Source organism: Osmerus mordax, chromosome 7 (assembly GCF_038355195.1).
Source record: "Osmerus mordax isolate fOsmMor3 chromosome 7, fOsmMor3.pri, whole genome shotgun sequence".
Lineage (NCBI taxonomy): Eukaryota > Metazoa > Chordata > Actinopteri > Osmeriformes > Osmeridae > Osmerus > Osmerus mordax.
In genome coordinates, this window is record NC_090056.1 from 5,280,828 (window position 1) to 5,292,909 (window position 12,082).

The 12,082-nt window shown below is 40.9% G+C and overlaps 1 protein-coding gene and 1 long non-coding RNA gene across 2 annotated transcripts; both read right to left on the minus strand.

Annotated features, from left to right (window-relative positions):
• Window positions 1–861: 861 nt before the first annotated feature.
• LOC136946557 (uncharacterized) lies at window positions 862–2,727 on the minus strand. Its single transcript, XR_010876913.1, has 3 exons — window positions 2,667–2,727; window positions 1,773–1,896; window positions 862–1,094 (listed from the first exon to the last, which is right to left on the minus strand). It is a non-coding gene; the product is annotated as an uncharacterized lncRNA (long non-coding RNA).
• Window positions 2,728–3,107: 380 nt separating this feature from the next.
• Window positions 3,108–8,888, minus strand: LOC136946552 (deoxynucleoside triphosphate triphosphohydrolase SAMHD1-like). Its single transcript, XM_067240929.1, has 13 exons — window positions 8,632–8,888; window positions 8,424–8,539; window positions 7,991–8,118; window positions 7,369–7,518; window positions 6,160–6,260; window positions 5,943–6,063; window positions 5,768–5,859; window positions 5,430–5,545; window positions 5,209–5,336; window positions 5,055–5,126; window positions 4,713–4,817; window positions 4,452–4,577; window positions 3,108–3,975 (listed from the first exon to the last, which is right to left on the minus strand). Exons 1-13 carry the CDS (start codon window positions 8,757–8,759, stop codon window positions 3,928–3,930), a joined length of 1,431 nt encoding a protein of 476 aa, XP_067097030.1. The 5' UTR covers window positions 8,760–8,888; the 3' UTR covers window positions 3,108–3,927.
• Between the last annotated feature and the right edge of the window lie 3,194 nt (window positions 8,889–12,082).

Below are 12,082 nucleotides of genomic sequence, written 5' to 3' on the forward strand. Positions count from 1 at the left end.
GCTACCGTTGGCTGTTCTGCGTGAATGGAAACTTTCGTATTTGTGCAGTTTCCCGGTAGGCTACGATCTGTCCTTGTGTATTCTTTGTTGCTGTTTTCGGTATAGTGATTTTTGTTTCGTTTTGTTCCTCACCCAGTGACGAGGGGAAAGGTAATCTGCCCATGATAGGCTACATTGCAATCACGTGGCGACTTATCTCTGGAAACACTTTATGTTAGGAACGAGCGCTCGATGGGGTATTTAGCTTCGGGCTGTTTTTGGTTAGGCTACGTGGTTAGGGCTTCTGTTGTCGTTCAAATCAGGAGGAGAAGAATACCAGGTTAAATGCCAGACCAAGTTCTTTGTAGTTTATTGATAAGAAATGATGCAATTAAACAATGAATACAACACACCATGGTGTCTAAATCTAGATCGGTGATACCAGTCAATGTCACCAGTCTCGCTTCATAGAGTAGAGTAGACAAAGGCCTCTGTGAGAACAGACTTGTCAGAAGTCAGAGTGAGTTCTGCACAGTCCAAATTATGGGGAGACAGGTCTTGTACCCCCCACAAGAGGGAGGTGTTTGTTAGGTGATTGGTCAGAAGACCATGGGGAGGGGATGTGGACATTCTATTAGGTGTCCAGGATGTTCAGGGTAGGCAGTCCAAGGGTCTGATGATGTTCTGAGAAGGGGGGGGCAAACAAGACCCAAAGGTCTGATGATGGACAGGGGGGAGGGGGGGCAGAGTCTCCAAGGTAAGGGGGCAGACCATCCCAAGGTCCTGGTGATCAGAGAGAAAGGGGAAGGTGGGTCCTGAGTCTCCAAGGGAACGGGGCATCCGAGGGTGGGCTGTATATCCAAAGGTGGGACTTTCAAGAGCAGAGGGTTGCATCCTCCACAGCCCAAAGCATCACCTTATCTCTCATGTTGACACTTTTACTCCCATGAGCTGAGAGGCCCCATTGTGCTCAAACCCGTCGCTGGGCACCACCATTTAGCCTCCCCAGTCAGTGTGTGCTGACTTTCAGCATTCCTTCTCACACCAAAAGTTCCATTCAACATGACATGGGTTACTCTCCACAGACTTAGAGGCATCCTGTTGCAGAAGTTCATCTGTTCTTAATTAAAGCAATTGAACACATTTAGATATATATGTTTTCGTGTTAAGCATGACACATTTTGTATACTTGAGATATTGATTGTTGTAGCAGCATTGATTAGCAGTATAGATGTCATTCCTTCACACTTCTTTGGTAACACTTTACAATAATGGTGCATGATGAGCTTCCAGATATCTGCAACTGGACTGAGCCACTTTAGGACTACGAGATGAATCTGGAACTACGGGGTTTAAGCAGAACATGGAGAACAAGTGAACGGATACCGCCATTTCAGTTTTTGGTGCTCTGATATTTGCGTGCAGCACTACTTGAATTACCCCTCTTTCAGCAGCTACGTATATCTGACCTATTAGTCACTGTGCAACTGTTCCACGGAACTACCGTGTGGCTGGTCTGTGCCCTGTCCAGCACCAATACTAAACAACCATCACCTCATAGAGACGGTACTTAATCATTTGTTAATAATAATGTGCCTCACCAGGTAAAGTCATAACATAATGATACATTCACAAATAATTTACTAATCGTTCACTAAAACAAATAGCCTTATTGTTGTACAACATTAAAATAAACTCTTAGGTCTATGAGTTATCCTGCATTACAGTCAAAATAACGTTTTTGACGAAATGATGACTACCATGCCGTTTGCAAAACTTTTTATTTCACACACCCCTTTCTAAGACGATCAGATCTTCCGTAGAACATGCCTGGCTGCAACACATCCTGGAGTCTGGACCGATTCATGACGGTGAACTTCTGTCTTCGAATGTTAACTTTCCACTATCCCTCCTAAGCTCAGCATCAACTTGAAAAGGGTGAAAGCTCACAGAGAAGAATTTAGCCGTTGAAGGGGGTAAAGGCAAACTATGTAGAGCTGACTCCCCTCCTCAACTCATACAAACTTAACAATGCTTTTTCCCCCATTATAGTTAGAGCTTGGTTTCATACAGTACAAGAAAAACAAAACAAAATTGTCAATTGTCAATCTATGATAAAGTAGATCATCCTCTTTTCAACAAAAAAAGTATAGGTTGCTGAGATATTAAAATCTAGAGAGGTAATGTTCTCATAAGCCGAACTATAGTGTTATCGTGTTACAGTATAAATAAATTACATCCATTGTGGAATATGAAGACTCCTAACATTGCGTCCAGTGTGAGTTTTTTTGTTCTTAAAAATATGTACCAGACATTCAAACTTTTGTCCAACTACTGAAGCCACAAAACCAGTGATTTCTACATGCCACACAGACACACAAAAAGACAGCAGAGTAAAAATGTTTAGAGGCAATTCAGTGGCTGGTCTGCTGCAGGCATATCGTACAATGACTGGTGGTTGAAGAGCTGCTTAATTCTCAGGAGAGTGTCTCCTTTGTTTCAGCAGTGATGTCACATTCTGGAATCGACTTTCCACAAAGACTACAACAAGTTCAACTTCCATCCACAGCGTTTAACAGCGTGTGCTGTATTTGGAGTGGATTATCGGAGGGTTTGTAAAGATCCCAACAAGTAGTACATGTAGAGGGTTAGGGTTAAATACAATGGAATTGTCTGGACTGCCTCACCCACCTGTGGTTTGGTGAAGTTCATGTCCATGCACCATTGGACAAAGTGCTTCTTTTTCAGCCTCCACGCTCCTCTCATCAGTCTGCTTACAGTAGACCCGGATGAGTTGCTCCTCTCATCAGTCTGCTTACAGTAGACCCGGATGAGTTGCTCCTCTCAGGCAGGAGCTTGGACACCTGGGCAGAGAGGTTCTGCTGATTCACTGTTCATTTAACTAAAGCATGTCAACTGGATGAATCAATGTGAAATTACATTGGTTAGTTGGAGGTTGTGTTACAATACCAACATTATCATCCACTTACCCCTGGTTATCACCAGGTGTGCCATTTTCAACTGTTTCCCGTTGGTATCTGACCAAAGGGTTTCCTGCTCTCGTACATAATGTTTGCACGTGCCATGTCATTGCTGGGGCTCAAGAAGTGGAATGTCCACAATTGTTGTAGTTGAAAACCCAAAATGTATTTTTAATATTTTATTCAGTTTTCATGTTCAAGATTAAAAGACAGGTACAAAAAAAATTAACAAATGTGGAATGAAATCAGGATCCCAAGAACTAATCTGCAAGAACAGCTTTTTGCACTCAGTAAGCCACACCTGGGCCTATTGGCCATTATCTCATCCTGTAGAGGGAGACAAACTTAAACTAAACACTAAAATGACACGCAGGGTAAACAGTCATTGGAATAACTTATTGACAGACTCAGCCCACTACCACATCCATTAAAATATTTGAATAGTCAATGTTAAATATGTAGGCTACGATTATGTTAACTTGGTTTCAAATCCCAGACAGAATCAACATGTCTTCTACGCCCAAGAAACACAAAAATAAAGAAACATTTTTGATGCTTGCATTCCAATTCATTTTCATCTAACAATAAACCATTCTTAAATCTCAAGGTTTTTTTTACATAAAAATCATGTTAACTACATGAAAGAGACGACAATTCAGTGATTGAAGAAAAGGCAGAAAGTGAATTAAGTGTTTGAACAGGGCTGACTCAGTGACATTTTTTAATAACTTCATCATCTCCATTAAAACAAATCAAATCCGTTTTGTCACTTAACCATGTACACAAGTGCACCAGTGGGTGAAAGTCTTGGGTGCAGTTCCAAGAAGCATAGCAGTTTAACAATAACACAAGTTACACATCTGTTACACAACACAATGCTCATTAGACACCTACTAAATATCACTGTGCTAAATCATTTGAGAAGAAGGTTCTCTGGGAAGAACACTCAGACTTTCTGTTTCTTTATTCATTGGTTCTCCTGATCTTCTGGTCTGGCAGAATTCTGGGGTTCCTCCTGGGGTTCCTCCTGGGGTTCCTCCTGGGGTTCCTCCTGGGGTTCCTCCTGGGGTTCCTCCTGGGGTTAAAAAGTGGGTCATGTTAATGAATATGAAACCATGATACCAAGCATTCTAGCTAGCTACACTACCTACCTAACAATCTCATTGTTTGTGTTACTGACTTCATACATTTGGCTAATATCTGCCAACATTTCTACAGTGGTCTGAGGTCAAAGTACCACTGCTATCAAAGCTTGAGAACCATCGGCCTACAGGGAAGTCTTCTGTTTTGTTTGGGTCATAGCAGCATGCACAAACAATCTGCTTCTGGTTTCATAAACTTTTCTGAAACTTCATAGACAGCTTTGTGTTGTTGTGTTATTATGAGGGACTTTATGTATTGAAATATGTGCAGTATGAAATATGTACAGTATGAAATATGTGCAGTATGAAATAAAGTACTTTCGTTTGACTCATTTACAGATTCACTTACCTGTGATTCTGTTAATTTGATGCTCCAGTGTCCCTTAATGGCCTTTATAGTCTCTTCATCAGTCTCCTTCTTATAGTAGATCCTGATCTGATGCTGTGAAAAGCTCTCTGGCCTGAGGTATAACACCTAGTAGAGGTTACAGTTGGTTTGAACATGTCTTTCAGTAGTTCTGCACTCAAGTGTTCCAGTACGTTCAATACTGTACATTTAACCATAGAAGTGAGTGGTAGGAGGTTCTATTGACATCAGCATTGGTCTGACCTGATCCTTAGAGATTTTGAAAGCGTTGGTAGTGTTGTCCTTTTTGTAGAAGCGCATTTGGTCAATGGGGTCGTCCTCCTTCATCCCATAGCCCATTGTGACGACCTGAGGCAGTTTTACACAGGTAAAATCATAGGCTGAGTGATAAAAGATCCAGGTCCTCAGACCTAGAATACTTGAACATATATTCTTCACATCTCAAGGTAATAAATTACTACCAACATTATGATAAGGAACTATATAACTTTGCAAATAGCAAACATTCCACTAATAAAGACATGTAGAGCAATGCAGTACACGTTTTCAAATGTTTATAAAAAGGGCCAAAGTCTGGACACTTACGCTGCGTCCAAAGTCATTTGCATCCAGATTCCCTTGACTTGCCACTTCACGTGCCCAAACCTTGAACTGGTCCTGGAAATGAGACATTGCTACTCCTCTGTCTTAAAATGAATGATGACCAAACTGAACCCATTACCTTTATACCCCCACATACCTTTGAGACCTTCATTCGAGTGTCGCCAACACACGTGTAGAGACGTCGGCAGGTGATTCTCTTTAGAATCTCTCTTGCCTTAGCCAGCTTAGAAGAGGAGGAGTAGAGGATCTGCTCAAACACATGGTCTACATGAGGAGAGAGACAGGTTTTGGTTGACCTCTTGTGTTATCCCCGACACGTTTGAGAAAATGTAACGAGAGCATGAGGCTAGTCTGAACCTGTGAGTTTAGTGTAGGCCTCCATGTCATTTATGGTGTCTGACATTCTGAACATTTCCCCCCCAGAGCCTTCAATCTTGATGTTTTTATTTGCTTTGACAAGGGCGTCTGCGATCCTGGAGAGCCAAAGCAAATTGATGGTGACAAGAAAACATTTGAGTCACAATGTAGCAATTACATCTAAGAGTGAACTTTTATTTTACCACTTTGTTCAACCATGGTTGTATTTAAACATGCTCTATAAATATTGATTGATTGAACGGTGGTCTCCACCCTCTATTGATACATTTGACTTCCCACATGAAGCTGTATGTGAGCCCCTTCTGTACAATACTCACATGAGCTGAATGGCTTCGACCACTCTGTGCTGGTAGGCTCGTCTGTGGAGGCTGAATCTGGTGTGGAACATGTCATACAGGTTGTCCACTTCCTATTGAGAGAGATCAGTAAAGTGAACCTTTAGAAGTCATACCCTATTTGAAGATAAAGGGTTTGCCTGGCTACAAGTAGCACCTTGTCCCTGGCACAGATCTGCAACATCTTCTTCCCATCCACCTCCACATCACAGACTCGGGCAAAGTTGATAAAGCGGTCATGGTCAAAGTTACTCTGAAGACCTAGGTAGTAAGAGTCCCTGTATGTTGGACAGAAGAAAATGTATAAGAACATGTTTAGGAATGCCATTTCAAAGAACAACTTTGACAAACAAGTTGTTGAAAGCATGACATACCTGGCAAAGTAGTCCCATTTATCAACATCAACACCGTTTCTCTTGTTGGCTATGATTTCATACAGGAAGGACTTCTCCAATGGTCTGCCTTTGTAAGTCCACTGGAAACAGCAGAAAGCAATGCTCATTGACCTCTGTGGGGTGTCTTGAGACTGATTATGGGCAAATTAGGCTGACAGTGTGTCTAGAAAAATGGCCAGCTGATAGCCTACACTTGTTTAATTTCCCTTAAATCTTTTGCCTCTTCAGATGTTGTGTTTCAGTATACTTTGAATAAAGTGAGCAATAGATTTGTTCATAGTTCTATATGTCACTCATTTATTAAAGTTATGTCTACATAATAGAACATAGCTAGTATGCATTAGGTTGATTTAATTGACAGTGATATGGAGGGCAAACTAAATTTAAAATTCTGAAAGTTGACCAGTCATACTGTCATAGAGAGCTACAATCAAACAGAGCTACAGAATGTAAGAGTAAGAGACTATTAAAATTATGTGCTGTTTTCTTTCGCGTGTGGAAGAGAATTTGTGAGTGCTAAGTGGTTGGGTGATAAATTACATTATAATAATAGTCCTAAATGTGTTGCTTCTCCTTGTCTTGTGGTTGCCTTGGTTTCCCCCCTCACTATTGGAGGACTGAGTAAGAATACCCAATTCCACTTCAGAATATCGAGAATCATCCAAAACAACCAAAACAAATGTTTGTAAAATGTTGATAGTTCCTGTTTTATACAGCTAAAACAGCCTGGAGTCAAAACGACCATGTGTCCTTGACCATGTGTCAAGGACACTGAAAACATGATCATGTTAATATTGTGTTCACCCAGTTACCCATTAAATCAAGAAAGGCCATTAAAATAAGAAGTCAAAAGAAATTATATCAATCATGTACAAAGAGGCGTTAAACATTTAATTGGATCAAACTGATCCCATTCAATTAAGGGCCATTCAACCCTGTTTTGGCTCATGTTAACTTGTATAATTAACAAGCCTATGTATTCCTAGATAGGAACCTTGTGGTCGAGAGGGGAAGAAGGGAGTAGTAGGAGAAGAGAGAGATGCACCCACGTTTATAAACGTTTTTCACTTAAAATCACTAAATATTTACCAGTTTGGACAGGATGTGTATTATTATCTTAATAATCATTCAAGTGTTCCTATTTTTGACTAAATGTATTGTAACGAAACTGACTGCTGTCACTGTTACCTTCCCAGGGGTTTTGTCAATCGGTCCAGCAATTTGTTCCTTGATGAAGTCCAGGTCTTCAGGCAGGACCAGACCATGCTGCTTCATCATCTCCTCCAAATGATTTTGCTTGACAAGGTGGTCAAACATGGCCACGGACGCATCCTCGTGCTGAAAAAAAGAAGATTCTGGTGAATTAATTGGAGCCATATGCACATACACACTTCTTACCGACATACATTTGTAAAGACAAATGTATTTTTTTGTTCAGTCCTTCACCATGACAACCAAAATACAGAAGAACCAAAGCAGAATGGTTTCCTTCACCTAATCAGGTTAGCATTATGGGACTGGATCCCTGTCCTAACTTGAAATGGATCACATTTTGTTGTTGTGAATGCAAATATATCTGACCTAAAATAATAGTGCAGAGGCTATTTCACCCATTTTCAAAGAAGACCAGACGTTTGCAATTGCTTCAGTCATTATGAAACATCTGGGAATCACTGGCTTTAAAGAACTATTCAGTTGACAACAACAGGACACACAAATAAAGCCAGTGCATTCAATGTTTGCCTGTGTATTATAATAAATATTGATTTGGAGGGTTTTGATGGAGAAAGGGAGACAGAACTGTTTTTACCTTCCATTTTTCCATCTTCTTTCTACTTTTCACTTCTTCCTCTTTTTCTTTTTCCTTTTTATTTTCACTTTCACGACAGACTTTGGGGATAAACATCCCATCAAACAAATGGGAGAAAGGGCCATGTCCTGGTAAAAAATATATATATGTTGGAGGTACAGAAAGAGAGATTGTTAAGTCAAGATGGAACACATGAGTGTATTTGTATGCGTGTGAGAGAAAGTGGAATAGATATATCTTGAGAAACAACATGAGCTTCCTCACAGGTGAGGAAAACGTATTCAAGTCAGAAAGAGTCTTGTATGACCCAGTGGGAAAGACAGTGAGTGAAAACAACATTTCATTCTCACCACTTTCTGCCACACCTTGAAATGGAACTCTGCAGTTCAGTTCATAGTGAGTGTACAAGGTTGAGTGTGTGTGTTTCCCTCACCCAGGTCGTGGCAGAGGCCAGCAATCTGCACACAGAGGAAGTCTCTGCAAGTGATGAGACGTTCTGGCTGCCGCTCTTTCAGCTCCTTGACCAGTCTCCCTGCCAGGTGACTCACTCTAGACCGACACACACACACACACACAACCAGTTACCACAAAACAAGACCTAAATCGTCCAGTATCATCGCCAAAACATTTGAATGTCCTACCCTATGGAGTGCTCAAAGCGGTTGTGGGTCGCCCCAGGATAGACGTAGCAGGCCCCTCCAAGCTGCTTGATGTAGCGAAGTCTCTGGAACTGGGGTGTGTCTATGATGCGGACCAGCAAAGGGTGCATTGGCACAAGCCCATGTATTGGATCGTTAAACACCTGAAAGAGTTGAAACAAAAGAAGGAATAATTATCATCCGACACTTTTGTTCATCCAACGTCAATTGTGGTGGTGGAATAATAACAGGCGTTTGAACAACTCTCTAAACAACACTGTGCTGGGAAACACCATGACCCCCAACTCGCAAGCCAGCGTTTCAACCGCAGGAACTTTTCAACTGTAATTAGGAATTTACAGCGCTGAACCTTTCTGATTAGTCGAGTACTGGCATAAGCATTTGAGTGCATCAACCGATGTGTCAACCGCAATATTTTTTATTCTGCGGCAGCAAACACACGTCAAAACACATAAAAAACATGCAGAACAGATCGCTTTCCTGCCCATATCCCTGGCCATGCATGGGGTGAAGATGGGTTCTTTCTTCTTTTCAACATGGAGAACAAAAGAACATACGGATGTACGGACGACAAAGTCCAGGCCTCATTACGAGCATGGTGGATGTTGATGCCGTCATCATTTGGATGGGGAACTTCCTAGATTGGAAGTTGGAGCTGGGACCAGTTGTACTGTTAAAGGGGCCAGTTACATTAAACATTATTGTTGTCAAATAGTTTTCTTCATCTCTTCACACATTCACAGGCAAAATGCCATGTTTATAATTACTAAGACTCTACATGTAGGGGGGTCACAAGGGGGTCCAAGCTTGTTGTCACAGGGGCACTGCCCCCCCCCCCTCTAGAACCGCCCCTGGAAGGTAGCAAATGTTTTGCTCCTCCTGTCACGCCATGCCCTGATGTTACGGACACATTTGTATATCTGTACTTGTATTTGGTTGTTCACAATGTGTGCTTCATGTTTTGGCTACTCGCGATGTTTTTTGGCTATCTTGTTGTTATGATCAGTGACCTATGCACTTTGTAAAGCTCTCTCTTGGAAGTCGCTTTGGATAAAAGCGTCTGCTAAATGAATAAATGTAAATGTAAATGTAAATGTATCTGGTGTCCTTATTGGGTGTGCTCAAGCCTTCGGCGAGAGCACAACCTTTGTTCTCTCACATATATATTATTATTATTATTATTTTTATTTTTATTTCTTTTTGCCCCCCTAAAACTCAGTAAATACTTGGCCTACATAGACAACGTAGGTGTCAAAAGTTTCGTCTTGGTAGCGATTGAGTTGCTTCTATTGGAATTTACGTTCAGTTGCATGGTTTAAGCTTAAATTAAGTTTTTGTGGCGAAAAGTGAAGCTAACGGTGGCTAATTTGCTAGCCACAGTCACTGACGTTACTAACGTCACTGCGTCACTAACGTCACGAAAACACGCGTGACTACCTTTGCCAGAACATTCGTTTAGCATCTGTTAACTTGGGGGATAGCTAGGCTAACTATAGCTTTACTGCAAGGCAGCTGCAGAAACGCCACAAGAAAAGAGGCCAGGGTGATAACTATTTACTCATTTTACTTTGTGATATGACACACAATTGTGATGTGTAATGTACAATATAAGCTGATATTATTAAGGAAGTACATCTACTTTCGGAAACAGTAGTCTACTATTTCACTGAAGTATTAGCATCATGACATTAGCCTGTGTTTCCCGGGCAACACATACTACAGTGGTCTATGATGTAGCGTTATCTGTTTTCAATCGTTAAAATAAACATTCCTCACATATACATTTTCGTTGTAGGATTTATTCTGACATTAGAAACCGATTTGTTGGTGAAATTACCATTACCTGTGGTTTCAAACCAGTGTAGCTCACTGCAACGCTGTAGCTTACGCGAGACACACTACAAAAACATCTAGCTACAGTACACAGCTGTTTAGGAAGTCAAACGGCGACAGAAAATGTTCGGCACTCCCCTTACTTAAATCAAAAGTCTATCTAACTACTAACCTGAACTTCATTGCCACAGCCTAAACGTTGTCAATCTGTTCATGAAAATAATTAATTTCAGCCTAAACCGTACAACGGAACGTTAAATCCAATTCAACCAACGCAATCGCTACCAAGACGAACACAGCAGTAGCCTAGTACTGTACCGTAGTAGTACAATTTACCGGGGCAGCTTCTCAACACAGGGCTATATCGCATTTTGCGTTGTTACTGACAATGATCGCTACCAGTGAGCTTTTTATGAATGAGCAATTTTCCACTAAATAAATGTCAAGCTTATTTACGTTTTGGGGGGCATATTTTCAGTTAGCAGATGGTACCGTTTGAATTGCGATTCCATCTTCTACTGCCGGGTAACGTCGTAGAATAATCTTCAAAGGGGTTGTTTATTCATGAATGAATGCAATATGAGTAGGCTAAATGCCTGAAAATATCATGAGAAGAGAAAAACTTAAAATGACGTTTAAATCATAGAGATTAGGTCAATTTTTACACCGGTCTGCAATAATGTAACGAAAACACGCGTGACTACCTTTGGCAGAACATTCGTTTGGCATCTGTTAACTTGGGGGATAGCTAGGCTAACTATAGCTTTACTGCAAGGCAGCTGCAGAAACGCCACAAACAAAGAGGCCAGGGTGATAAATATTTACTCATTTTACTTTGTGATATGACACACAATTGTGATGTGTAATGTACAATATAAGCTGATATTATTAAGGAAGTACATCTACTTTCGGAAACAGTAGTCTACTATTTCACTGACATATTAGCATCATGACATTAGCCTGTGTTGCCCGGGCAACACATACTACAGTGGTCTATGATGTATCTGTTTTCAATCGTTAAAATAAACATTCCTCACATATACATTTTCGTTGTAGGATTTATTCTGACATTAGTAAACGATTTGTTGGTGAAATTACCATTACCTGTGGTTTCAAACCAGTGTAGCTCACTGCAACGCTGTAGCCTACTGTACCCGAGACACTAGTGTGAGTAGCTAACAACAACTCCTCAGCTGTTTAAGTCAAACGGCAACAGAACATGTTCGGCACTCCCCTTACTCAAAAGTCTTTCAGTAGGGAAACTATCTGACTACTAACCTGAACTTCATTGCCACAGCCTAAACTTTGTCAATCTGTTCATGAAAATAATTAATTTCAGCCTAAACCGTACAACGGAACGTTTAATCGAATTCAACCAACGCAATCGCTATCAAGACGAACACAGCAGTAGTCTACTAGTAGTACTGTACTGTAGTAGTAGAATTTACCGGGGCAGCTTCTCCACACAGGGCTATATCGCATTTTGAGTTGTTACTGACAATGATCGCTACCAGTGAGCTTTTTATGAATGAGCTATTTTCCACTAAATAAATGTCAAGCTTATTTACGTTTTTGGGGGCATATTTTCAGTTAGCAGATG

Excerpts from the sequence above, each read along its gene's own strand:
- LOC136946552 (XM_067240929.1), bottom strand. The coding sequence starts at position 8,759 with ATGCACCCTTTGCTGGTCCGCATCATAGACACACCCCAGTTCCAGAGA. Across the intron at positions 8,119-8,423 it reads TGGCCTCTGCCACGACCTGG|GACATGGCCCTTTCTCCCAT; the intron begins GTGAGGGAAACA and ends ATTTTTTACCAG. Across the intron at positions 5,546-5,767 it reads GTCGAAGCCATTCAGCTCAT|GATCGCAGACGCCCTTGTCA; the intron begins GTGAGTATTGTA and ends TTGGCTCTCCAG.